This window comes from Amyelois transitella, chromosome 12 (assembly GCF_032362555.1).
Source record: "Amyelois transitella isolate CPQ chromosome 12, ilAmyTran1.1, whole genome shotgun sequence".
In the NCBI taxonomy this organism is placed as follows: domain Eukaryota; kingdom Metazoa; phylum Arthropoda; class Insecta; order Lepidoptera; family Pyralidae; genus Amyelois; species Amyelois transitella.
The window spans coordinates 8,941,352-8,969,093 of NC_083515.1; the positions used below are offsets into that span (position 1 = coordinate 8,941,352).

Below are 27,742 nucleotides of genomic sequence, written 5' to 3' on the forward strand. Positions count from 1 at the left end.
CGATATGATTTCACCTATGGATTTCCCGCACCAGTATTTTAGTAAGGGCTTTAGTAAGTACCTACCTAGTAAGTTAGCAGTAATGGAGAATCGGTAAGGAAAATTCCTCTCTGGAAAATTGATTGCCGTGTAGTTTCCGGCACTTAAGAATAGAATCACTCCATATCTTTCCTATGGATGTCGAAAAAGGCGACTAAGGGTTAGCCTTATAAATTTGCGATTCTTGTAGGCGATGGGCTTGCATCTTATGTTACTATGAGAATTTTAATTTCGTCATAAAGCTGAACGTCACCTTTCAGTCTTTTCAAGACTGTTGGCTCTATCTACCCCGCAAGGGATATAGATGTGAGTGATGAGAGCACAATTAGAATAGGTAAATGCATTATGTAGACTATTTCCCATGGATAAGTAAAATAAAATAATCCCTTGACCTATATTCCAGCGTTTGGACTATGCGTGTATTATCAGTCATTGAATGATTGACGTATCATCATAATAAAATCCCGCCTCTTTCCCGGAGGGGCAGGCAGAGACTACATCTTTCCACTTGCCACAATCTCTGTATACTTCCTTCTTCATCCACATTCATAACTCTCTTCATGCAAGCTCGGCGTCATTGCCATGCCAGGACGTCCTTAATTTGATCAAGATACGTTCGTCTCGGCCTTCCCACTCCGACCTTTCCCTCCGCACTCTCCTTGTATATCTGCTTAGTCAACCTGCTTTCATTCATCCTCTCCACATGACCAAACCACCTTAACATACCCTTTTCTATTCTTGTAACTTCTTTCACATCACAACATTCCCTTATCACGCTGTTCCTTATCCGGTCACTCAATTTCACACCCATCATACTCCTTAACGCACTCATTTCCACTGCATTTATTCTGCTTTCATGCTTCTTTTGCCACACCCAACTTTCACTCCCATACATTATTGTCGCATGATTTGACGTACCTATCCTTTTTATATGCCAGAGTATGTCTGCGTAAAAGGGAAAATACTTACAACTTCCGTAAGTGCACCCCCTAAAAAACATTAGAAACAATCATGCCGAATTTCAAACGTCTTGACCCCTAGTGAAGCAGAATTCTATAGGTATAAGTAAAACTGTGCAGAAGAGCGCTCCCGAACCCACTCTAAAATAATTGTAATATGAGTGATGCTGCGTATAGAGATACTATGTGGTTGTAGCATTATCAGTTTCTTATAGTTATGTTTTTATATTCAAGGGATCATTAGGCGGGGGTGGGTGTTTCTATAATTCTGTACTGCAGTATCGAGCATAGACTATAAATAGGCACATCATACAAGTCCTTTATTTTTTTGTTTGAAGCTAAAAAAAATCAGGAGCTGTTTTTATAAAATATATATTAATACTTATACTATGATTTAACATTAAAATTAACAACTAATAGTCCATTTTTTGCACTCCCTAACTTAAACCATCTACCAGACTTATGTTCCTGTCCAACGGCAGCATACAGTTGCTTTCCATCACTAGTGAACTGCATAGCATTCACAAAACCATTCACTTCTATACTAAATAATGGTACAACTTTCCTATACATATCACTCACTTTCCATAATCTAATGCAATTGTCATAGGAACCTGATGCAAAAATATCAGAATTTAACAAAGTTGCAAGACTAGTGATCCATCGGGGCACTTCGTTTTCTTTCCCGTGCGCTTCAGGGACCACACATAACGGCTTCTTCTTCATAACACCCCAAAGACAAAGTGAACCATTATCGCTACCCGAGACAAAATGTTCCTCATCCAACAATTTCACTTCATCAAGACTTCCCACAGGCCCATTGAAAATCAATTGTGATTCTTCAACTATTTTCCATATGCGCACTGAAGAGTCTCTGCCACCAGCTGTGATTGCTCGCTCTCTTGTCAAAGCATCAATAGACATGACTGCAGACTGGTGTCCAAACAAAGTTTCCACATATGCCATTTCATCCAAAGACCAAATTTTAACAGACCTGTCTTTGCTCGCTGAATACAATTCATGTGTATTTTTCCTAAATATAATTCCATTCACTGTGTCTTTATGACCTCTAAAGGTATGCAAATGTTTTAATGTGTTTGGCTCCCAAATTTGAATTTCAGAAGATTGATCAGAGGATGCTAAAAATTTATTGTCTGTTGACAATGCTAAAGAACTAATTCCTCCCTTTAGAAATTGTGAATGGGTTTTGTAAGTCAAGCTACCTAATTTCCGTTTTTCTTTGATGCTCCACTTGATAATTGTACCACACTTGCTGCCAGTAAAAACATACTGCCCATCAAAACTGACACAAACACAGGTGAGAGTTAGCCGGTGTTCCTTTGCGCGTATCAGCCGCAAATCATTTGCAGACGGCGTGCTGTAATTGTCAGCTACTTCAACTTTTAATTTGCCCTTTTGCTCCAAATAGTCTTTCTGCAATCTCTTCTCAACGGCGTCGTCGATTTCTTTGAGTTCGGCTCTCTTTGCTTCTTCCCTTTCGATTTCTTCCAAATATTTCTTTGCTAGACGCAACTTTTTCTGCTCTGCAGTTTCATGATCACTCTCGACTTCTTCAGCATCGGAAAACTTTTTGATATCCAAATCACTTTCAGAAGAATCGTGCCCATTTTCTAGGTTAGGACCATTCTGTTTCTTCGGTTTAATTTTTTTTATTTTCTCACCTTTTCTCTTATGTATTTGCCTTGATTTACCTTTTAGAAAAAAAGAGGAAGACATTATTTAATCTTCGTTATACTGCTTTTCACAAAAAATAACAGAATTCATCAAATACTTTTATTAACAATAAAACACACGTTGCGAACTTGAATCACAGATGAATGATTAAAAATGAAATTATCTCAACTGACAGACACATTTCGATTTTGACTGTGACAATCAACATGACACTTCGTTCAGAAACGTCCGTTGCGTGTTTGATCACGTGGGTCGATGTTGCATTCCCTATACATATAGTGTTTAAGCCCCCATCATCAACATAAATTTCATATAGAAATTGTCACATATCGAACGTTCATCTCATCATCATTTAATGTGCACCTTTATACATGTTTAGATAGTAGCCGGATTGTAAAATAAAAATACTGTGTATAGGAAAAAATAAAGGAAACTATAATAAAAAACTTAAAACATAAAAATAATCCTAACTCTAATTCGTCTTAAATCGTTATTGTGAAAATTTACAATTAACAATCACCATTTTCCTTTTATTACAAAATAACTTTTTCTTAGCAGCCAATATACTATACAATTTTAAACAATACACTCTTGTATTGTTTAAAATAGTGTACTTTAATTATAAAACCTAGAAAAAAGAATACTTTCTTTAAGATTATAAAAAAAAATACAATTAGAAATATTATTTTATTCTGAACTTAGTCAAAATCTGTAGGACTTTATCTTTATAAAGATTTGATTTGAAATAAACAAATGTAAATGCCTTGAAACATCACTTAAACTCTTAAGTTATTTTCCTTTAGCTGCAGGCAGATAAATAAAATTAATACAGATTGAACATAGGTAATACAGATTTCTCAACTTTATCCAACAATAGTGTTTGCTCCCCGAAGCTGAAGGTACCCTGCTGTTATGTCCATTGGAAGGCTTCGGACAGTAGCAAACTCTTCCACATTACTATAATACAGTTTTGAATGTCGGTCTATATATGGCGCTGGTAGTCCTGATATGTCTGAATACTTTTTGGTTGGTTTGAATGTGGGTGGTGCATTTATTGAATAATCTGTAACAAATTGTTAAAAATAATGAAAATTTTAGCGTGATGACTTCTTCTATTTGATTAAACATACATACATACATATAATCACATCTATATCCCTTGCGAGGTAGACAGAGCCAACAGTCTTTTAAAGACTGATAGGCCACGTTCAGCTATTTTTCTTTAAGATAGAAATGAGATTCAAATAGTGACAGGTTGCTAGCCCATCGCCTAAAAGTAGAATCCCAAGTTTTTAAGCATACCCCTTAGTCGCCTTTTACGTCATCCATGGGAGAGAGATGGAGTGGTCTTATTCTTTTTTCTATTGGTGCCGGGAACCACACGGCACACAACTCTGAAATTGATTAAACTCTAAAATAAATATGGTAAATTATTTTTTTTATTATAAGAAAGCCTTATTGTAGCTAATTGAAGCTTCAGTGGAACTAACTTATAAAACAATAAAGACATAATAATTGAAAAACCCAATATTGTCCACATATTTCTTCAGGTTTCTCAGGTGGGGCCTGGATATAAGCAACAAATGCAACTATGTAGAGTAGACGCTGAATAATTGTACATTTTTCTGCAATTAACTATAGATAACACCGAATTAAAACATACATAACACAGCTTCAGGAGGCCAGGGCAATGCTCGCTCTGCAGTCAGTATTTGTTTCAACGATCTCCACATGCGTTTTTTGTTACCACTCTTGACTATAAACTTGTTTTCAGTTTTGAAACAGTAACTGTTTTCAGAATCTGCAGTCATGATATTAGACTTCAATTGAGATATTTTATCACAGTGCTGAAAACTTATTTGCAACTGCTGTTTCTAGGAAATGTTGAAAACTTTATTGATATTGGAATTATCATATAATTAAAATTATTTGCTTTCCTGTTTTGTTTTGTGATTTTGTGTATTTTTGTTGAATTTAGTTAGATGACAATGACATTGATTATCATCTGACGGCGATAATCACAATGCCAACATTTGCATTATGAATTTGAATTCAGGGAATTATTATTATTGCAAAGAAAATAATTATTGTAAATTCTTACTAAAATTAACCTAAGAATATAGTACGTATTCCTCTTCCTATCAGACTTTTTTTCCTACCTTCGAAATCTCTACTTATGCGCTCTCTTGTTCTACAAAACTATCGTAGCGTACACACTCACTACGTAATATTATTAATATTAAAATAGCTTCTCAATTAATAACAATGCCTACTTGTTGTGTTTGTTAACCTTCTCTTTTCAGATCGTATAACCGTTCATCAACCAATTAAGTAACTCGGTTCTAACAACTCAGTATGAGTTTGTTCCGGTGGCCGTAGAAACAGCCGGTCCATGGTGTCCTCAGGCGAGGCTCTTTATTGGTGAGATAGGACGGCGTTTAAGGGCACGTGGTTATGACTACCGCTCAGGATGGTACCTGGTGCAAAGGCTCTCCATAGCTATCCAAAGAGGGAATGCGGCGAGTTTAATGGGTACTTTTGAGCCGGGTGCAGTCCGGGGTGGTATTTTTGATTAAATGTATTTGTTTGTTTGGTGATTGTTTCTATTTTGTATTACCTTGATGTTGACGAAGCTGTTGTGAATATTTTGTAATATTTTGATAAATAAAGTTCTATCGTCAGTAACTTCGTGTCTCTTCAAACCATGACATTGGTAGAATCACCGAAAGTCCGGTGGCAGTCTTGGAAAAGAGAAAGGCCTTTTTTTAAGTTGTGTGTGTGTGCTAGGACAGTTAAGCACTTTAGGGCAGTGCTTGTCATTGTCAAACATTAGTATCATCTGTGCTTTGATCTGTGAACTTTTAGGTTATGTTTTCTTTTCCACATTTTCTTTTGTGGTTTGCAAAGAGAGTGGTTCAATTTGTTGGTTCTGTTGTTATTTGTTTGTTAATGGTAAAATAATGGAAATAGTAAATGAAATATTAGAAAGAGAACAAAGAAAAGCAGAAAAATATAAGCCCATTACTGTCGAAAAGCATTTGGAATTAGAATATGATATAGGCACGCTCCTTGCTTCAGACACAAATGATTTGGATTCAAAATTATTAAAGTAAGTTTATGATTAGCTCTATCTTTCCAAATGTTCTTTGAAACTTGTGCCTTGTTTTCTTCTTTAATGTGCGTGGAAATTCGTCCACGTTTCTGAGATACTTAGGTACGTTACATATTTTTATATTCTACTTCCATGTGTACTATAAATTAAATATATTATTTTAAAAAATGTTCCAGGTCAAAGAAAGATGAATACTTACTATCACTAAGTCGTGACAACACTCAGCTTTTGCTGAATAAAGTTTGGGAATTGCCAACAGAGAGGATTGAGGAAGCCATAGTCGTTCGCCTCCCAAATCCGACTACAGTTCTGCCCAGAGCCAAACCTGTGCCGAAACCTAAACCACTGACGAAATGGCAGGAATTCGCGAAAGCTAAAGGAATCACAAAAAAGAAGAAGGATAAACTAGAGTGGGACGAGCAGTTGCAGAAATGGGTGCCACTTTATGGGTAATTTTCTTGATGTTTTCAAATATCACATTCATTATCTATATTTTTTTGTTTTAATATTTTGTGTTTCAATAAAAAATAATGCAAAAACTTGGATTTTTGGGCTTTTCTATGCACGAAAAGTAGATTCTGTATCTGAATCTGTGGAAATCCTTTGAGTTATGAGACATGGTCTTTTTAATAACAATTACAGATTCAGAAAAGCAGCTGCTGAAAAAGAAAAGAATTGGTTAATTGAAGTGCCTCAAAATGTGGACCCAATGACAGATATGTACGAGAAGAAAGCATCAGAGAAGTCAGAGAAAGTTGCCAAGAATGAGCTTCAGAGGTTGAAGAATATAGCCCGAGCTAGGAAAGTCAAGATTCCCAGGGTTGGGCTGCCTGTCACTTCAGACAAAGCATCATCAACACAGGTATATAAAATCATTGCTATTACACTAGCCGGTTTTAATGGACAGAGGAATGTTATTCTCTATGACATTATTATATAATAGCGATCCACCCAGCTTTGCACAGGTAGCATTTATACATATAAATGTTCCTCTTGAATCACCCTATTAAATAAACTGCATCCATTGTGAATCCAAAACCATTGTGTAATTTTTAAGATCTAAGCACACATACAGACATAGGTACAGACGCCAGAAGCGACTCTGCTTTATACTATGTAGTGATAATAAAAGCTTTAGTTATTTGACCAATAAATTTACTCTATAATATATGTTATGCTATGTAACCCTCATATATTGACAGTTCTAGAATTCACTACCATTAGTAATAATTGAATTCCAGTTATCCACTGCAGCATCAGTAGCTAAAGCTTCAACGGCTTCACTGGGTAAATTCCAAGATAAACTGCCGAAAGAGAAAGAGGCCCGTGGGAAAGGGGTGCATGAGCTCATCCCGGGCAAGGAACGCAAACGCAAGGCTCCCATTCCGACCCCACATGCAGAGAAACAGCAGAACCTTAACCTTCTAGACAGCATACTGAATAAGAGGCCGAAGATTGATATGGAGAAAGCTGTCGCTAAGCATATACATGGTGAACAGAAGATGTAAGTAATACTATTATATTTATCAATTACGGCCAGTGTTAACAGGAATGTTGGAAAAGGCAGGCCCAGATTGGATAATATACATACAGGGACTAATAGCTAGTAGTCTTTGCCTGCTCCTCTAGGACAGAGGTTATATGTAGAGTATTACATTATTATACTAGAGAGCGCCCGCACCTCCACCAGCATAAAAGGAAAATCCCATTAACTTCCTTTCCCGTCGGAATTTCGGGAGATCCTCTCTTAGTGCTTCCCTGCAGTCCCTAACTAAATTTCAGATTTCTTTCTACACTCAGTAGTTTCAGCTGTGCGGTTGTCCAATCGTTACTCCTTAATGGAAGAGTATACATATCGATTGTTTAGGTATGTGTGCGTGTGACTTACTTTATGTTAGGTTCACCACTCTCTATCTTCCAATAACTTAATAACCAACTTTACCCGCAACTTCGCTCGCGTGTATCTAATATAACAGTCTACAAAAAAAGTGACGAAATTAGTAACTCCTTTAAAAAGCAACAAATTAAGCGACGGATTTAGCGCTACCTAAATTAGAATACAGGTTTTTCGCAAATGCCACGGGAAACTATAGTTTTTACCGGGATAAGAGGTACCCTATGTCCTTCTTCAGACTCTTAATTACCTATTTTATATATACGTGATATTTCAAAAATTATTCCAATCAGTAGATAAGGTTATCTATGATTGTTGACAAATACCTACTTTTGCATTTATAAAATTGGGGTTTTACTAATATTTTACAGGAGGTCTGAAGAAAAGAAGACTATGAAAGCACCTAAAGGCGGCAAGCGGAAGGGCCAGGGTAACGCAACCAACTTTTCTGCTAAAAAGCCCAAGGCTGGAAAAGGCCAGAGGAATCCGAGCAAGAAGAATCCTGGTCGCAAGAGGAGATAAACTGTAATATTTATAAGTACATACAATATACTGTAAGGAGTTTAAAAGTTTTTTTATTTTTTACTTCAATCCCCTGTATATTAAAAACGATCGCTGTCTTGTAGAGGCTGGTTCTAACTCAACATTCTTATGGTGTTGGCATCCATTTCAGAACTGCATCAAGCAGAAAAGCTTTTTATTATGATACATACAAATGAAAGCTTAATTTTATCAAATTTACCCCTGATGCCGGTAGTTGTACCAGTAGAACTACTAGGACTATTCTTCCCAATAAACTACCTAGTAAGAACACTGAGAATTTTGATCCCACTACACTTATCGGTTAAACAAATCTGTAATAACTGTAGGAAGACTTTTCCATTTACCTTTCTGTTATTTCCAATGAGTTAGAATTTGCGCTCGCACCTAAGAGGAGTGTGCGGGATCATCTGCTCTTATAAGCCACATAGACCTTATAAATTAAACACTAGATAAAATTTAAAATATAATTTATTAACAATTTCAAATTGAACTAGTGTCGCTCCAGTTTCAAATCCATCGATTTCTTTCCTTGTATTTACTGCTGCATTTACGGAGGATTGATAAAAAAAATCTGTTAAAATGCAATTCTAATAAGTTAGTTGTTGTGGTGGGCGGCCAGTTTGGCCAAAATCATTGTTATTAAAAAGAGATTAAATCAATTTCAGCATGAAAAAATCTTTTTGGATTGGTGACATATTGAAATTCGGCAAGTCAATTAATAATTTTGTTAAGCACAGATTGTAGTACCTATTCGGTATTATCTGAATGTATTTTAGTCATTATTGAATTAAGATCGAATAACACATTCACCATTTCATGTCACAAACTAACAAAAATAGCTATTGTGAACCACCTGTTTACGTTTCTTTTTTTCATAGTCATTTTTCACTTCCAACTTTAAGCCGATTATATATCAAGGAGAAGGTATAATACTGTATAGAACGCCTACCGCCTAAATCGCAGCTACACGAACAACACCACTACAGACACTAAAGCTGTATTGGAAGCAACTACGGTTACATTATTGACATTGCTATTAAAACATTAGCGTGACGTACACGATTTAGCAATGTGTGACTACATGATATATTATACAACATGAACATAACATAGCGCCATGGTGGGCGGTAGTACAAAGTATAAATGGATAAATAAAGTCAAACACATATTATTATATGTTGGTCTAACATGATTCGCAGGACTTTTAAATATTTTAAAATAAAAGTGACCGCAATACGACCAAATATTATACTTTTTATGCTGTATGTGTCATCACGCTAACCCACTAGGACTACTTACATTTACTATTGCTATCTTTTTTAACAACTAGAACTACCTTATAAATGGGTACAATTGTCACAAAATAGAACTTCTGATATTTGTTCATAAAGGTAACAGGTCGTGCTTCACAACCGCGGACAAGCTAATTATGGAATTTAGGAAATATTTATTTATCGTGTTAATTTTTTTTTATCGAATTTTGACCTTATGTGTAAACCGTGAGGTAATTTCTTTCAATTATGAATGAAATCTTCGGATGACTGGTAAACAGACTCCAAAGAATGATAGTTTCATTGGAATTATGCTTAAATAAATATTACTTGGAAAATAATTTTCGATAAAATCTATTTTATTAGTACCAACCCTATGCCTATCTCTAATTGGTGAACTTGAAACCGCATTATATATTTTTCTATTATTCTGCCTTATATGTTACAATGACTATGAATAATAAGAACTATGTTTACAAAAATAAACTTTTCGTTCACCAATAAGAGGACATGACACACTTCACATTAGATCAAAGAAAGAAGGAGATCCAGACTTGTTTATAGGGAATATATTAATGTTTGTAATAATTAACACGGTCTGTTATATCTGTAGTCTCCCAATAAGTCGTTTCTATTTTATTATTAATAACATAAATGCTTTGGATGCCATTGCTTGCATTATACTCCGAATAATGACATGACAACGCGTAACAAGAAACGATCTGTATCAAATATCCACTTCTTTCCATGATCTCGTCTTCCATTTATTTCCTATCTACCCCAAGTGGCAACCATGTTGCGGACAGCGCAGAAACTACGGCTCAACTACAGCTCTAGAAATTCGATCGTCAGCACGTTGCCCCAGTCGGCGAGTTTCTGCCACAACAAATAACAATCACACTCACACATTTGTCACAATAAATTAAATAGATTGCAGAATGTTAAACAAAAATATAACTTCAAAGAATATTTTATGAGAAAAATTTTGGAAATCAATTTAGCAGGAATTAATGAACTTCAAAAAATTACAACTCATAAAGTATGCAAAGTTTTTACTATATTAACTGACAATGTGTCAGACGTTGTTATTTTGTTGTTGATATTGGATATGGCTAGCTAATAACCCTGTATTAATAATTGAGGTTTGATATTTCATGCGGCTGTCTTTTGGTTTGGCATTACTTTGACTCTAACCCGTACCGTGACAGACAGAGAAATCTGACCAAGTCAAAATATTAATTTTGCGATATCTACGTGAAAAACAAAAATCTTTTCTCACTAAACATGTTTTCTCTGCTCAAATTCTTTGACTATACATTTTCTTATATGTTTATTTAGTAACTGAAATATAAAACTTATTCAAGAAAGAGGTCATTGGTTTCTTTGCTCGTCCGTCACTGTAACTAAAGGGGACAGATCACAATAACTTTTTTAACATTAGACTAATTGGCATATATAAAATTTAAGTACTTAAATAATAAATTTGGCACGCAATTTTTTTCACAAAATGGTTGCTTAGGTTTTCTCCGTCCCCTTTTCAAGACCGATTTTTTTAAACACAACCATCTTCAATATAATAAAATATTTCATTTCCATTTATTAATTAAAAAATAATCATACATCAATTGACTACTTGTAAACAAATGCGTAAATTCACGTTCACCTCATACAGATAGTTCAATATTGTAACAAAATATTCAATTCAATTCCATGTGCTTATGTTTCTCAATCATCGATTATAGAGAGAACCGTGATTTAAATATTAAAAATAGCTACAGATTTTAACTAGAATAACAAAATTACGCGAATATGTATTTTTGATGTTATCAGTTCAGTTTTATGGCCATAAATATTCACCTCATTAAGAAGAATATTTCTTCTCACAGGATAATTATTAATACTTTATGCAGTTATTTTTAGAACAGGTACAATTAACAAACAAAAGAAAAGTCTTTGGTACTTTTTATTAAATCATTATGGTGGGCGGCAATCTTTTTCCCGCCACTGCCTTAAAGACCATCCCATTAAAGTATTAAGCTCATGTTTTTGTCAGATAATTTAACGCTATCTATATGAGGTGGAAATTGTTTACACATATCTTGAAGGGAAGGAGTATAATCAAGGAATAGAAAAATTGTTTCATCTATTTAACATTGTCAACAGTTTATGTCTAATCACTACCTTAAAAGGCTACATGATATTTATAAACCAATTCTTTATATTAATAGTAAAGTTTCAATAGTAAATATACTTAATAAAAGTTAAATAAACGACCGCATAGTACATTTGCGGTCTTTAGATGATTCCATTATAAATTTTAACCAAGATATACAATGTACAAACGACGGCACATTAATCTACCCAGCTTTATTGCATTTTGGCATCAATGACGACGATATAGAGATCTACGCAGGGTCACTTAACATGTGGTAGATTGTACAACAAAATACAAGTAGAAAAATTTTACAGTATATATTTTTTCGTATAACATAGTAAATAAAGATATTTTGATACCATTTAAAGAATATAAGTTTCTTACATTTAATTCCTATCACAGGTGTTTATTTCTACGATAGCAGGTAAATCGCTGCAAAATATAGTATGTAAATATATAGCAACTTTGATAAATAGTTTATATTCCCTTTACACTATGCATTTTACTTAAAAAGTAAATGTGCTTGGCTTATTCACTTAATTTGCATTTGAGTATTAACGGAACGTAGCTATGGAATAATTGGTACCGGTACATTTTTGGGTTAAGTACCAGAAGTGGAATAAACTTTTTATATTGGTCTTCTGCACTCCTACATCTCTAACTGAATTCCGTATTGCAATCCAATGATAAGCTCCCGCGAAAAACTATCGCTCTTTCGCTTTTTATTATAGCGTGAAACGGGATAGTGATAGCTTTTCGCGCGATAAAACGGTGTGCGTGTCATACTACGGGGGCTGTGTCTCAAGTTGTATAAATTGTTGGTACATTACTTATTGGGACAGCCGCCTGAAGGGAAAATTTACCTTGGTTTTGGTTTAATGTATATTATATTTAAAATCAATGATAAGGTTAGTCAACCCCAAAATAAAAAAGAGGATTGAATATGGCTGTTGTAGTCTGAATTATTTAATAAAATGATGATTCTAAGAGACTTGTAGGAGCACAATGAGACCATTTTTTTTAATTATAATCAATACTTTGACTGCGAAAGCACTTTTTGCACACAGTATAAACATCTGACTCAGCATCGTGTTTTCCTTTATAGTGGCACACAATATGCACAAGCTTCAAGTTTTTCCTTGTAAATATCTGTAGATAATACCTATCAGTTTCAATATGACCCAAATTGGATTCTTTCTCGCACAAATTGCATTTTATGTCACCATTATAAAGACATTCGATCGCTTCTAATATTTTCGGGATAATGGACCTTGATAGCTCGACTTTATGGTCTAAATTCCATGTCTGGAAGATTATCCTTTCCTCCCGGCTCCTGTAAGGGTTAATTTCGTGTCCATCATAGTTACAGTCATTCTTATTCCAAAGACCTCCGCATTGGAAAAGGCCCGTTTCGTCACAAAGCCGAGCATTCTTATTGGCTTTTCGGTTGAAATATGTCTCATTGTACTTGTTACTCTCAAGAAGTTTACGCAAGTCTGTAAGGAACTGTTCTATGAGCTTCTTCCCTTTGCCATTTTTAGAGTTTACATACAGTTCAGATGACTGCAGAGCCGTCTTGGTTTTGTAGTAGTAGCCCCTCATTCGGTCTTTGACGCGTTTCGACATTGACTGCTCTTTAGTTTTTTCGTTTAGCTCTAAACCTGAAAATAGTACAATTTATTGCTTTATACATGAGAAAATTGTTTTTTTTTTATTTTTAATGGCGTGAGTCTCTGTTATACCTTACCTATCTGGAGACCAGCTCGAGGTGCGCCTTTGACCACAATCCTTAATTGGGTAAGTTCATGCACACATCTAAGTAAATGCCCGTAGCACAGTCACGCGCGACGAAATTTTTATCACGCGAAAAATACCACTGTTTCGCTTTTTATAATGACATGAACCGGGACAGCGTGCCATGCTATGGGGACTGAATTATAAAGCTTGAAATAGCGATTAGAGATTTTGGAAGTTATAGCCATGGCTATTCAATAACTAGTATTTACAAATGACTTTGAAAAAGTAATCTTTTTTTTATATATAAAAATTTAATTTACAACTCTTGTTACCTTCAAACCACTGTGGGTCCTGAGTCCGTTCACTGAGCATAGTACGAGCATCATCAGCGGCTGCAATGTACCGCTGAAACGTTTTGAATTTCTCCCTTATGTTGGTGCTCAGGAACTCCTTGGCGGCCTCCCCGGTGTCTATGTAGTCTTTCTTGGTGGACCGGATCATATTGTAGAAGAAATCAAAGTCTAGAAAAAAATATATAAATAAAGGTATAAATATGTATATATAAAATTCATATTATGCATGTCCTTGATATTCACTTGCTACGATTTTAAGATATCTTTTTATTTATCTATATATTTTTTAAAGAGGCTTTTATCACTTGGTGTGACTACGCCTGCTTCATTGGGAACTTTCAAGCGAAGAGTTGAAGAATTTTTATGAAAAGTATCATGTGGGATTTTGTAAAAGGCAACTATGAGAAAGACCATTAAATTTGAGATTCTTCATGCAACCTGACACTATTTTAATCTCAATTCTATCCTTAAAACATACATCTGCATGTGGCCTTTCAGTCTTTTCAAGGCAGTTGGCTTTGTGTACCACACAAGGGATAAAAACGTGACATATGTATTTGTTAGCTGTGTCTCTTTGGATAACTGTGTCCTCTTCTGTAGACCACTTATAACTAATACTTGCTGTAAATTGCAATGAGTTTCATGGAAGGGTGGTGAACAGATAAATTTTAATTCGGCCTAATTTAATAGCATGAAAAATGTTGTATAACTCTAAAAAGAAATCAACAAAAAGAATGAGTTTCTTAATGGGATTCTGCTTACAGCAGTAAGTAAATCCTACTAATGTAAGAAAAGGATGTGTTTGTGTTTGTTACTTTTTTACACAAAAACTACTGATTGTAATTTCATGAAACTTTGCAATAATAAAGCTAAGACATTTAAATCCATCAGTTTTTAATAAGACTAATTTAATTATACTTAAATTAAAAAAAAATTAAATTATTTAATTATTTGTTTTGTAGCCAAATAGAGCCCTAGTCCTCTTTAGGACTGGTTTTCTTCAGTAAGCAAAGACCTTGGTACAAGATTTAATTTAATAATTTTCCTTAATTTAGTTAGTTTTTGTAGGCATATTAAGTAACATACCAGTTACCATTTTCTCAGAGTTCTTCAGCAATATGAACAGTGTTTGTGGAGGGAGAGACTCCAGGTAGTCGTCGTCATCCACAATCGTGCCATCTTCGGCCACGAACAGTCGGCAATCCGCGCAACTGACATTGAACTGAAAACGAAACGGCTTGAATTATGTCAAGGTCTTACTATATGTGTCAAGGCTCAACCTTGACCCAAATCCGAAATTCAAGGATAAACCCAAAATTATAAATAAAACTAACACCGAAATAACTTCCAATCGCTAGTAAATCCAATTTCTTATTAAAAAATTATCATAAATCAAACTTACACCCAACTTTTTCCGGGATTTCTCAATCAACTCTTCCAGATTTTCGGCGGCGATGCCTATTTTCTTTTCTCTTTTCACATCGGTAACTTTATAGCCTTTTTTCATTGTGATATTAGTATCTTTTGATTGGCATTTAATAAATCAAAATTTAAACAAAGGAAAACACAACACAATACGAGCCACACGTCCGGCACCGAATTCTCGCACTCTCAACGTAATTTCAACTCCAAAGATGTAGCGCACTCCCACTGCTGCCATTCGTTACGGATGACATGACTCCTCACCCCACCCTATTCACGTACGCACGCACCCCCTTACCTCCACTATTCCCAGTCTCCAAAATAAACACAAAACTTCTCCCTGCTCCCTTTGCATTCAAATGGAAAGTGACATTGACTTGACATGTAAATAAACTAACATCTGACGTTTGACATTGGCATACAATTTTTTTATATTCCCTCGTCATACAAAGGGCTCGCTTGGAAATGCTTAAGGGCGTGTTAGTTGGAGACATTCTGGCAGAAGGATAATCAAGAGAATCCGAAACCGACACATATACTTGCATGTAGATAGTTATAAATGTGGATGAAGCAAAAGAAGTATGCAGGAATCGTGGCAAATGGGAAAATGTGGTCTCTGCCTACCCCTCTATTTATATGTGTATGTATGTATTTTATTAAGCCAATCGAGTTTTTAAGCATTGATGAAGCCGGTTCATTATAATAAAACGATCTCGAATTAATACCTCCACTACTCGCGCTGTGGATTGTATCATTCATTGGTTTTCTTGTGAACCCGTGTCCCCCACGTCCCCGGGCAATCCATAAAGTTCATATCATATTATATCCATTTGTTAACAACAAAACAATGCTTAGGCTTAATTCTCTTTGCGTTTAATTGGTATATTTAAACATTAGTTTTGGTATATTTTTTATGGAATGGCTGGAAGAAAAGCCGCATGTAAATCGTCCTTTACGCAAGTCACTTCATAGTTGGCAAAACTGCTCTTCTATCAAAAACAAATTAATGTCAATGTCTACCTACATCAAAGAAATCAAATGAACCATCACATTTTCGCGCCTTGTTTGTTGTTTTGTTGGTTAATAATTGTAGTAAGTAACGCACAAAATCACACGACTGCTTACTTTTTGTGTACATACCTGTTAAGAGGATCTTTTTAAAATGAAACGAGGTGCATTGATAGTTATCGAAGGTGTTGATAGAACTGGTAAATCCACTCAGTGTAAAGAGTTGGGTATGTTTCTTCTTTTTTTAACAAGTTAGAGAATTTAAGTACTTTTAAGTGTGGATATATTAATTCATTACATAAGTTAAACCACTTATAACGTTGTCATTGTATTTCATGATACCTACAAATCCTAAGATCTAACCCTACATAAGGTTTTACTGATAATAGAAAATAATTATTTTGTTATAGTGAACAACCTATTGAACAAAGGCGTGCAAGCTCAATACACAAATTTTCCTTCAAGACAGACTGAAATTGGCAAAACTATCAACAACTACCTCACATTCAAGGTGATAACTAAAAAGGATAAGTTTACAAGGTTTCGCTTCTGGCTCTGAGTGTGAATATTATCCTTTGTCCTTCTTCATACTCCACACTACATGTATGCAAAATTTTATACATTGGTTCAGTTGTTTATATATGTAACACTGACAAACAAACACACTTTCACATTATAATATTAGTATGGACTAATGCTTCAGTTTGCAACTTGATTAATTTTGAGATCTTCCATTCTATACCATACATATATTCCTGTAAGAAATACTTTTTACTTACTATTTATAAAAGATAATTCTTTCAGAATAATTTATCTGATGAAGCTATTCATCTCCTGTTTTCTGCTAATCGCTGGGAAAGAGCTCAGGAGATCCTGAAGACTTTGGAACAGGGAATCAACATTATTGTGGACAGATACTGCTATTCTGGAGTAGCTTATTCTGCAGCAAAGGGTAATTTCTAAATTATATCTTTTATGATAGTGCTTTTACTAAGCAACTGACTGTTCAGAAAGTGTAAGTTTAATTGGGTAATTATAACAAATGACTTTTGCCCTTGAAGAGAAAAATGGTTGAAAACCATAATGCAATGGTAACCCAAAGGCTTGTCCAAAAAAAGATGTAGACCATATAAAAGGTGGGTGGATGAAATTGAAGAGGTTGCGTATAAATTGCACAAGCAGTTCCAATTACCAGAGCGGCGGTTACCCAGGCATAACACCTAGCCTGGCGGAAGATCTTCCCTATGAGGTGGTTGAGACCGAATAATCACTCCCGCTAAAATACTACTAGGTATAATCACATCTTTATCCATAACGGGTAGACAGAGCCAGCTAAGCCATGGTCCGCTGATTATTTTCAAGTTTTTAAAAACATAATTAATAGTTTTCTTACTGATTTTAGGATTGGATCTAAAATGGTGCAAATCCCCAGACATTGGGTTGCCTAAGCCAGATAAAGTGTTCTTTCTCACCATGCCACTAAATATTGTACAGACAAGAAAAGAATATGGAAATGAACGGTAAGGAAGAGATAATTTTTTCCTATAAATACATATATGCTGGGTAAATCGTGGCAAGTGGAAAGAGGTAGTCTCTGCCTACCCCTCTGGGAAAGAGGCATGATTTTATTTTTGTATGTATGTATGCTGGGAAAATTACCCACATTGAGTAAGCCTCAAAGTAAGTTTGAGACTTGTGTTTCAAGATAATAACACAAGGATACTATTATTCTTTAGCCAAGTAATTCATGACCCAAGCCAATCAGAAGCAGTGGTTTTTCCATCATGACCTGCTATGTTTTCATCCTGGTTGTGTTATGGTTAAGCTGGTATAATATGTTCTACCAACTATACTACTATGTTCAGATTCAAAATTTGGCTATCTTTAGAGGGATATTCGACACGCCAAGAAGAAGAATCGTCAATAATGTTATGTGATATTTATTGGTTGGCTTTATTTTTCAGTTATGAAGAGCTAGAGTTTCATAAGAAGGTTTCTGAGGTGTATATGAAACTAAAAGACGAATCATGGGACATCTTAGATGCCTCAAGGTAATCATTTTACTGTACTTAGTTTAATACTTTATTTATTTTTACTTAAAAGCAATAATAACTTTCCATATTGCCCCTTCAAACAAAACCCTTTTACCATAATATTTTCTAGTTTATCCATGTTGCATATTCCTCTTTTCAAACAGGTTGGTCAAAAGAAACCTCAATCCCTTCTTATTTTCCTTCTGAAAATTTCCACTTTGGAAGATGTAGTGTCTGCCCATCTCTTTAGGAAAGAAGCGTGATCATCTGTGCTTTTGTATGTACTAGCTTTTGAAACATAGTCTATGTTATCTTTTCTCTATAGATATCCTATGTAGATTTATTCTCTCTACCAAATTTAACTGCAATCAGTTCAGTAATTTTTGAGTTTATTCATCACAAACATGCAAAAATAAAAATCTAGTGTGGATTAGAGTGAATAAGAATGTCCTCCATTGAAAATGTTTTGGTTGCAGGTCAATTGAAGTCATTCAGGAAGATTTGCTCAAAAGAACATTGGATGTGGTCAACGAGCTTGAAGATAAGCCTGTGGGCAAAGTGTGGATGGACTCTCTTTGATACTGGCAGATGATTCATAGTTGCAGCTTTATATCAGCACAATGTGGCTATTCACTTCCGTTCATGAGGCAGGGTTATCTGCCTTATTTCTCTGCAGCTAGCCACTAAGGTGATGAGAGAGAAAGTGTGATCTTCTCTCTCATCATCTTTGCGCATTCCAAGTTGCACCCGCCACCATAGATCTTCGGGGCCTGGCGTCTGCTTTCCTACATTTATCTTTCCATTTTGTCTGGTCAGCAAGGTTTTCTTTGGCCTGCCCCTGTTATCCGGGCCCGGCGAAGGCAGCATGGCCAGACATTTGTTGCCCAAATAGCAGAAAGGCTTCCGCAAAACGTGATGCGAAGGATAGAAGATATGCCTTCAAAACGTTTGTAAATAACCCTATGAATAGCTAGACTGGCTTCATGTAATTACTTGATAGACTCACTGCAGGATGATCACGGGCGAAAACTGGGCGCTATTTAGCCCCGGCTAAAGCTCGCTCTTGGTAAAAATAATTAATGGTAAGGATAATAAACGTTTATATTTTAAGGAGTTACAAGTATAAGGTAAATTTTTGTTAGAAAAGATGTGCATTTGTGACCAAAAATTTGTTAGTTTAGGCTTACATACAAAAGAAATACATATTTTTTTTAACTAGATTCAAGTCTTACATTTACATTTTGCTTTTGGCATAGTGGTAATTATTGCCTTGTCTCCGAACTTGTAATCCCAGGTTTTATTCCACGCCAATCCCCGCAGCAATGCATGATAAAAACGGCAAAGCGCGAAAAATTATAGCTTTTTCGCTTAACTTTTCTTTCTACATAGCCGCGACTTCGTTCGCGTGGAATAGTTATTTTGGGCATGATTGAAGCCCTCAAGGAAAAATATCATCAATTTGATCCAAGTTTGTATTTATCTGTATATATTTGCTTTAGTATAGAAAAAAGAATAGAGTTAAAATCCCCAACATAAGTCGAACTTATTTTCGGGCTGGCTTCATGTGATTTGTCGATATATTTATACCAATAATAGTTTGAGTAAATAAAACAATTTTATAACAAAACTTTTATTTCTTTATCTTCTGCGCAAGTAACTTCGCTCCTTCAGAAGTATTAGCTCTTAAGATACTAGCGTGTGGCTTGACCTTGGCTATGAGTTCGTTACCAGTTTTCTCATCATTGCTCTCGATAAGCTTCAGTAAGAAGAAACATCCTCTGTTTGTAGGCAGCCACGCCGATAACTGCAATCATACAATTCATATTATATTCTAAAATCAATCTTAAAATTTACACTAAAACCTGTCTCGCCAAAACTTTCTTTCTATTATGGTTCCCACTTATACAAGTACTTTGTACTATAGGGGCCAACCAGCTTTGCTCGGTAACGAGGGGTTCCTTCTTGACACAGAGCAAAAATGGTTGATAACCCCTCATTAAGTTGAAAGTGGACCTTCGAAGCTTAGCCGCATTAATTTGAACAAAAATAACAAAATGAATAACACATCCGTCACAGAAAGCATGCTGTGCGAGTTGACTTATAAAACTAACCAAGTTAAAACTAAAATCATATCACATACCACATCAGCCTCCAAGTATTGCGCAATGGAGACCCCAAGCGTGCACCCAGGCCTGTCCTTATCCAGGCTGGCAAGTTTCTTCAGACACATGTGTATGCCAGCGTCTTCCACCGCCAGTATTTCTTTGTTATTCACGCTGACTTTCCAGTCAGCACGGCAAATAGCTCTGGCTAACGCGTCTAACATTCCTTTTGTTGATTCTGTAACAGACAAATATTCAATAAAATTATTGCGTTTACATCATTAAAGTTTTAATAATATTAGGGTGATTCTTAATTTATTTGTGCTTGCCTTTTATTGGGTTGCATGCTTTAATTTTATTTTGTGAGTGAATTTTTTAGAATGTAATCATGTAACCTGTTGGTGTCCCTAAATAAATAAATAGGATAAAATAAGTTGCGAGACTTGGCTCTGTCCACCCCATAGAGGATAAAGACATAATAATATGTATGTACATATATTTAGGTACAAATAAATAAAAATGCTTTCTTACCTATAGACATCACCGCCACGGCTAGAAGGGCAATAGTTTTATTACTAAGCCAGAACTCCGCATCATTTTCTATATCTTGCTGGAGCGCTGGCAAGATGGCCTCCCGCAGTTCCGCCGTACGTATATCCGCGTCCTTCTTGGAGGTGCCGCTTTTGGCGCCCTCTTCGAGGAATTTCACGAGGCTCGGGTGGAAAGTCGCCGTGTCTTTGGGCTTGACTAGCCAGTGGAGAGTCTGAAATTGAAATATTTCTTAGATGTGATGTCATAATCCCTTAAGGGGTTAGACATTATAGAATAGAAACAAAGATTGAGTAGTGACAAGTGGATTTCGCCAAAAAAAAAGAATCCCAAAATAAACTAGCCTTTCCCGTGATTGTTTTTACAATCTAAACAGGAATGCAATAAGCTTTATAAGCCTATTCCTTAGTCGCTTTTTACGACATCCACACCAAAGAGATGGAATGGTCCTATTTTTTTTTGTATTGATGCCAGGCACCACACAGCACAATCACTTATTAATCTTAGAAGACTGTATCATAGCCCTTACCATGACACCCCAATGGTCCTTCACAATATCCTTAAGATTTGCAGCGAGAGTGGACACAATGGCCTTCTTCACCAGCACCGTGTCGTCCACCGAGTCGAAGATGGCTAGCAGCAAACGGTAGCCTGTCTTGTGTTTGCTGAGACTCACTGCATGCTCCTTTACAACTTTCAGGATAGTCTGGAAAACATATTTAAAATCATGTCTGTTTCCTGAAGGAAAGGAGGGAAGGGCAGAGACTTTATTTTACCATGATCCCTGCATCCTTCTTTCATTTATTCCCATTACAGCTCGTCGGTTTAAAAGACCTTTCGCCAGGACATCGCCACGTGGCAAACCAACTACATTTATTTATTTAAACTTCATGCATGTTAAATGTACAACTTATTGACCCAAAAATACAGATACTCAGCCTAGACTTATTTCCAGGTTAAAAGAAATTGAATTACAGAGAAAAGAGATGAATTTAGGATGCTCCACTTAACTCCACCCACCCACAAGAGTTAGCTGCTTAATTAAAGAAGAATAAAATACGCAACAGAAAGCAAAATAAAGTGTTATACCTTTTTATCCTTGTTGGTGCCTTGCCACACGCAGATACATGCCGCGTTGACTCCGGGCAGGGAGTTGCTGAGCGGCACTATCAGTGGGCTGAGAGTAGTGATCAGTTCAGTGCGATCCTCCGCGCTGCACTCTTGAATGTAGTCATACAATACTGAATGCAGCAACCTAAAAATAATTATTGTAATTTTAATGTGGCCTTTGTTTTTAGAGGATGTGTACCTATACCTACCTATGTGTACCTATGGGAGATAACTAGATTTTCAGATTTGAAGAACAATAAAAGATACTATAATTTTTTTTTTATCTCTACATGGGCCTTTAGATTAAGTATGGCTAGTAATTAACACTTAGGGCAGCTTCAGATTGCACTGGCAGCAAAGTAGCGTGAGTTACAGTCCTAATGATTCTAAATACTGCGATCTAGCCAAGGTCCCCTTATAGTAGTGTAACTTGTATTGTGTTATATATTTATCTAATTAACTTTTTTATGTTAACCACATTTATTTCACAAATCAAGATCAATAAGATTAACTTACTCTCCATCATGCAGATTTTTGTCCAGTATACGCTGTATATTAGCCTTGCATGAATGCAGTATCGCTGCTTTCATCTCTGGGCTGTCTTTGTATGTATCGCTCAGGGTTTTAATTTTGTTGTCTTTTGACTGCAACAAAAAAAGAACATAGATATTATGGAACAAATTAAAAAAAAACAAGAGGTGTGTATATATATGGGATTAAATAACAAACAGTGAGAACTCACATTTTTGTAAATTTCCCCATAGAATTCTTGTTGCATGTGCAACTTTTCCGTCTTGTTAGCAAATTCACCATAAGCATAATCTAATACGGGAGCACTTATACTGTGTGCCGAGAGTGTCACGATGTGGCCGAAGAACCTCTTCAAAACTTCATGGCGAATGAAATCGGTTCCATACTTCAAAATACGTTTCACAGCATGCTGGGCATATTTAGACTGCACCATTTGAACCATAAGGTCTAATAATTCCTCAGTTATTTCAGTCTTGACATCTTCAGGGCCGTATTTGAGCAGTACTTGGATAACCCTACTGAGATCATGGGTAAGGGCTATTGATTTATACTGCCCTTTGAGAAGACCATGTAACTCCCTACATGACTTTTCTTTGAAGTCTGCTTTTACTACTTTCCTGTAAATAAAATTAAAGCTAAATAATTTTTTCAGCTAATTTCTGTGACCCTCTAGTCATAAAGAGCATGCATTTTCTAATTTCAGTACAAACATATAATCACGTCTACATCCCTTGCCGGGTAGACAGAGCCCACAGTCTTGAAAAGACCGAAATGCAGCTGTATGGCTTTTATGATGGAATTGAACAATTCTTTTGTGCGTAAATATTTATAATACTCCAAATTCAAAAACATGCTTTTATAATTTATAATAAAATAAAATTTGTATCCTAATCTCACCTCTGGATTTGTGCAGCAAGTAATTTAGCTTTATGTGATATTTCGAACACCTCTGCAGTTGCTTTTGCTTTACGTCTCACAAGCCTAAGTTCTTTCTTCTCCTTTTTCATTTCAGACCACTTAGGCTTTTCCCCTGGCTTTGTCTGCTCTTTCGAAAACTTCCCATCTTTTGAGAAAGGTTTATCTTTCATATTATTGAATTTACCAAAAGGTTTCCCGTCTTTTTTGCCTTTCGGTGACTTGAAATTTTTTACACCATCCTTTTTGAAAGTAACTTTTTTTGAGTTGTCGAATTTCACCTTTTTGTTCGGACCCTCTGAAACTGCATTTTCGTTTTTTTTGACCTTCTTAACAGGGGCTGATTCAACAGATTCTCCACTTTTTCTCTTGACTTTCTGCATATTTCACGATGATGCAGAAAAGAGGTTATGTAGTTTGGTATACTCAATTAAATTAAATACTTCTAATACAAGAAGTAAGGAGACACAGAATAACCGATTATATTATACTGTTATCAATTATACTATATTATTATAAAAAACACATGAATAAATGTTTTTACCACCATGTGAAAAAGGCACGAGATTGAAACCAAAACTTTAGTCAGTTTGACAGTTATTCATTTGTTTTTTTTTATTGATACACAGACTGTCATTGTTGAAGTTGTCATTCGCAATGTGTCAGTGTCAGTTAACAGCAGCATCGTTTCTGGATGGATGTGGTTGAGGTGTAGTGACATGTTTTGTTTATTTCTAAATTATGGAAATAATAGTCTTTTGCACTTATAAACAGAAACAGTATAAATGAATACTTATTATTTCCGCTTAAAGCCAGAATCTTTGAAATGGTTGACATAAACAAATATCTTGAATCCCAACTTGCATTAGCAAAAGAAAGATCCGCTATCAAATCTACCAAAAAACAGGCAATAGGATGTGAAGAAGTTTCGCAAAGAAGCAAGAGTGCTGCTGACAAAATATCAAAGAAACAAGATAGACAATTTAATAAGAATTTGCCTTCGGGTGAAGCTAGTACTGGCACATCGCGAAAACCTTCAACACCGCACGCCGATTCCGACGATGATGAATACTTACCTTCTGATGATGAATGTGACGGTGACTTGAACATAAACTGCTCCATACCTTCAACATCACGGGGCAAACAGAATTTGAAAAAAATTATTGATGATGGTGACCAGCATTTATATGATGAAAGAATCAAGGTTTGGAAAGGAAACTTGTCAGCAGTCAGCACAGGACAATCCAATGGTGTAATTACTTCAGCTGATATCCAATACCTTGTCTCGGGTAACAAAGATTTTGATAAATTTCATGAGCTTCAAAATGGCTTCAATGTTCCAAATTACATATGGAAACAACTCTACAAATATCAAAGGATAGGAGTGAAATGGTTGTGGGAGCTTCATCAAGTACAGTCAGGAGGCCTTCTTGGTGATGAAATGGGACTTGGAAAAACAATTCAAATAATTGGCTTCTTAGCCGGACTTTATCACACTGATTCAGGAAACTGGGGCGGGCTTGGCCCTTCCATAATTGTGGCCCCTGCAACTATAATTTATCAGTGGGTTTCCCAGTTTCATTATTGGTGCCCTAATTTGAGGGTTGCAGTTCTTCATCACTCTGGCTCACATGTTGGAAACCACAACAAACTTATTAAAGACTTGCATGCATCCCATGGCATTCTTCTTGTAACTTATGCAGGCATAGTGAAATATTCCCAAGATTTGCTTTCAAAGAAGTGGCACTATATAATTCTAGATGAAGGACACAAAATACGGAACCCAGAAGCACAAGTCACCAAGTTCATAAAAAAATTTCAAACACCACATAAATTATTGGTCACTGGGTCACCAATGCAGAACAGTTTACAAGAATTGTGGTCACTCTTTGACTTCATGAGACCAGGATTATTGGGCACTTATGCTGCATTTATGGAACATTTTGCACTGCCTATTACACAAGGAGGCTATGCTAATGCGACACAGTTACAGGAAGCTACAGCATTTGAAATAGCAAAAGCATTAAAAAATCTTATAACCCCATACATGCTCAGGCGTACAAAATCTGAAGTGCAAGATCACATAAAATTGCCTGAAAAAAATGAACAGGTTTTATTTTGTGCATTGAGTCAAGAACAAAGAGACTTGTATATGGGATACCTTACAGGAAGCACTGTCAGAAGTATTTTAGATAAAGACAACAAGTTTTGCAAACCTGTTCGAGCCAGGATTTTAGTTGCTCTATCTACATTGAGAAAAATATGTAATCATCCAGATTTATATCTCTATGAAGCTCAAGATGAAATGGAACATATTGATGAACAAAAATTTGGCCATTGGAAGAGATCTGGGAAGATGACAGTAGTAAATTCTCTTCTGAAAATTTGGCAGAAACAAGGTCACAGGGCTTTGATATTTTCTCAATCCAGAGCAATGTTGTGTATTTTAGAACAATATTTGCAAAATCAAGAATTTAAATATTTAAAGATGGATGGCACAGTGAGTGTAAGTCAGAGGCAGAATCTCATTAAAACTTTTAATGATAATTCTGAATACATGGTCTTCTTGGCGACAACAAGGGTGGGTGGTTTGGGAGTAAATTTAACAGGAGCAGATAGGGTTATTATATATGATCCTGACTGGAATCCAGCCACAGACAACCAAGCAAAAGAGAGAGCTTGGAGGATAGGTCAACAAAGAAATGTGACAGTTTATAGACTTCTGTCTGCTGGAACAATAGAAGAGAAAATTTATCAAAGGCAGATTTTCAAGCATTTCCTCAGTAATAAAATCCTAGTTGATCCCAATCAAAAAAATGTTTTAACTACCAGTACCTTGCATGGTCTATTTCATCTTGAGGATCCAAATCATGAGGGAGATACAGAGACAGCTTCTCTTTTCAAACATACCAAAGTTAATGTGAATAACAAATCCAAAACTAATAAAGATGATATACACATGAGTGGTGGAGTATCATTTTCGAAAAAGAAATTGGAAGCAATGAGACGACAGGCAAAAGAGATAAGCAAAAAAATTGCACATAATGTTGAAAAACCTCAGCAACTGGAAGAAGATCCAAGAGAGAGGTATAAGAAAAAGAGGGAACTTTTGTTAAACCCTCCAAAAGAAGATGAACCTGAAATTAACTTAGTAGATGACAAGGTAACTAATGTACCGTTTGAAAATGTTTTATCTGAATTAGATATAATTAATTTGCACACAAAAAAAGATTATGAAGAAAATTTAATAAAGCAAGTTTTAAAACAAGATCAAAATGATGATATTTTAGATGAGGGTGAGTTAACTGAAGATTTAAATAGTAATTTAAAAGAAACTAAAGAATCCAGCCTTAGCATAGAGGAGTGTGAAAGTAATATTGATACTGGTAATGAAACAGAACTAAATGAAGCAACAAGAAGCACATCTCAGTTAGTTGATAATGAACAGGTTGATAATGAACAGGATGATTACAAAAAGAAAAAGAATAAAAAGTCTAACAAGAGAAAGTATTCATCTGATTTAGACTCTGACATTGAAAGTTTATTGGCAGTAAAAAAAGTAAAAAGAAAGAAACATAAAAAAGAAAAACATGAAAATAAAGGCAATGATGATGACTATGTTTTAAGTAAACTATTTGCAAAAGCCAATGTTAAGAACGCATTACAACACGACATTGTTGTAGGTTTAGCTGAAAAGGAAAAAATGCATAGAATGAAAGAAGAAGCTTCAAAGAAAGCAAAATTTGCAGTGAGAGCCATAAAATTTTCTTCTTAGAACTTGAGGTAGTTGGCAGTTTAGATTAAGGTGAAAGATTGTGATTATTTTTTATTAAGTTAAAATCAATAAATATTTTGTTAATTACTAACACTAGTTTATTTTTATGTAACATACCTTAGTATTGTGTTTCAAGCGCGTTCGCAAAAGATTATTGTACGTTAGTATTTACATGAAACCTATGTTGCGAAATGTATTTCTGCGTACCTACTTACTTATTTTGCTTTTATCGGCACAGCTTCTAGAGAAGTAAGTTCTGTATACCTAAAAGTTTGAGAACAAACAAGGTAACTAGACGGCAAAAGTATAAAAAATCTTGCGTATGTTATTATGGTCACGGCCGTGCCTGCCTGCCACTTTTTCGTCGTACTCGCAGTTTATATTGCAATTTTGTTTGATATATACCATCGTACGTTATCTCTTTATGTTATTTATGTGGATGGATGGAATACGATTATAAGAAATTTTTTGTTATTTTGTGAGAAAGATGAATGTACTTCAACTTGTTTGTTTCTGTAAGTTACTTCTTTATTTCTTAC

General features: G+C 35.4%; 7 protein-coding genes across 7 annotated transcripts; 3 read left to right on the plus strand and 4 right to left on the minus strand.

The window, feature by feature from the left end:
* Positions 1 to 1,354: 1,354 nt before the first annotated feature.
* LOC106142165 (U3 small nucleolar RNA-interacting protein 2) lies at positions 1,355 to 2,986 on the minus strand. Its single transcript, XM_013343835.2, has one exon. The coding sequence runs from the start codon at positions 2,733 to 2,735 to the stop codon at positions 1,386 to 1,388; it is 1,350 nt and encodes a 449-aa protein (XP_013199289.1). The 5' UTR covers positions 2,736 to 2,986; the 3' UTR covers positions 1,355 to 1,385.
* A 119-nt stretch (positions 2,987 to 3,105) lies between these two features.
* LOC106142170 (INO80 complex subunit C) lies at positions 3,106 to 4,687 on the minus strand. Its single transcript, XM_013343849.2, has 2 exons — positions 4,357 to 4,687; positions 3,106 to 3,756 (listed from the first exon to the last, which is right to left on the minus strand). Exons 1-2 carry the CDS (start codon positions 4,502 to 4,504, stop codon positions 3,557 to 3,559), a joined length of 348 nt encoding a protein of 115 aa, XP_013199303.1. The 5' UTR covers positions 4,505 to 4,687; the 3' UTR covers positions 3,106 to 3,556.
* Positions 4,688 to 5,527: 840 nt separating this feature from the next.
* On the plus strand, positions 5,528 to 8,271 carry LOC106142410 (ribosome biogenesis regulatory protein homolog). Its single transcript, XM_013344156.2, has 5 exons — positions 5,528 to 5,802; positions 5,982 to 6,254; positions 6,448 to 6,667; positions 7,047 to 7,309; positions 8,071 to 8,271. Exons 1-5 carry the CDS (start codon positions 5,654 to 5,656, stop codon positions 8,219 to 8,221), a joined length of 1,056 nt encoding a protein of 351 aa, XP_013199610.1. The 5' UTR covers positions 5,528 to 5,653; the 3' UTR covers positions 8,222 to 8,271.
* Positions 8,272 to 8,692: 421 nt separating this feature from the next.
* Positions 8,693 to 15,534, minus strand: LOC106142657 (DNA fragmentation factor subunit beta). Its single transcript, XM_013344504.2, has 4 exons — positions 15,161 to 15,534; positions 14,845 to 14,980; positions 13,738 to 13,926; positions 8,693 to 13,329 (listed from the first exon to the last, which is right to left on the minus strand). Exons 1-4 carry the CDS (start codon positions 15,263 to 15,265, stop codon positions 12,689 to 12,691), a joined length of 1,071 nt encoding a protein of 356 aa, XP_013199958.1. The 5' UTR covers positions 15,266 to 15,534; the 3' UTR covers positions 8,693 to 12,688.
* A 659-nt stretch (positions 15,535 to 16,193) lies between these two features.
* LOC106142667 (thymidylate kinase) lies at positions 16,194 to 19,861 on the plus strand. The gene is made up of 6 exons (XM_013344521.2): positions 16,194 to 16,415; positions 16,599 to 16,699; positions 16,993 to 17,140; positions 17,591 to 17,708; positions 18,153 to 18,239; positions 18,698 to 19,861. The coding sequence occupies exons 1-6, from the start codon at positions 16,343 to 16,345 to the stop codon at positions 18,798 to 18,800; spliced, it is 630 nt and encodes a 209-aa protein (XP_013199975.1). The 5' UTR covers positions 16,194 to 16,342; the 3' UTR covers positions 18,801 to 19,861.
* Positions 19,836 to 24,022, minus strand: LOC106142666 (protein penguin). The gene is made up of 8 exons (XM_013344520.2): positions 23,411 to 24,022; positions 22,725 to 23,130; positions 22,499 to 22,626; positions 21,962 to 22,127; positions 21,402 to 21,578; positions 20,855 to 21,086; positions 20,362 to 20,561; positions 19,836 to 20,025 (listed from the first exon to the last, which is right to left on the minus strand). Exons 1-8 carry the CDS (start codon positions 23,809 to 23,811, stop codon positions 19,852 to 19,854), a joined length of 1,884 nt encoding a protein of 627 aa, XP_013199974.1. The 5' UTR covers positions 23,812 to 24,022; the 3' UTR covers positions 19,836 to 19,851.
* Positions 24,023 to 24,099: 77 nt separating this feature from the next.
* LOC106142708 (DNA excision repair protein ERCC-6-like) lies at positions 24,100 to 27,265 on the plus strand. The gene has a single exon (XM_013344578.2). The coding sequence runs from the start codon at positions 24,255 to 24,257 to the stop codon at positions 27,201 to 27,203; it is 2,949 nt and encodes a 982-aa protein (XP_013200032.1). The 5' UTR covers positions 24,100 to 24,254; the 3' UTR covers positions 27,204 to 27,265.
* Positions 27,266 to 27,742: the final 477 nt, after the last annotated feature.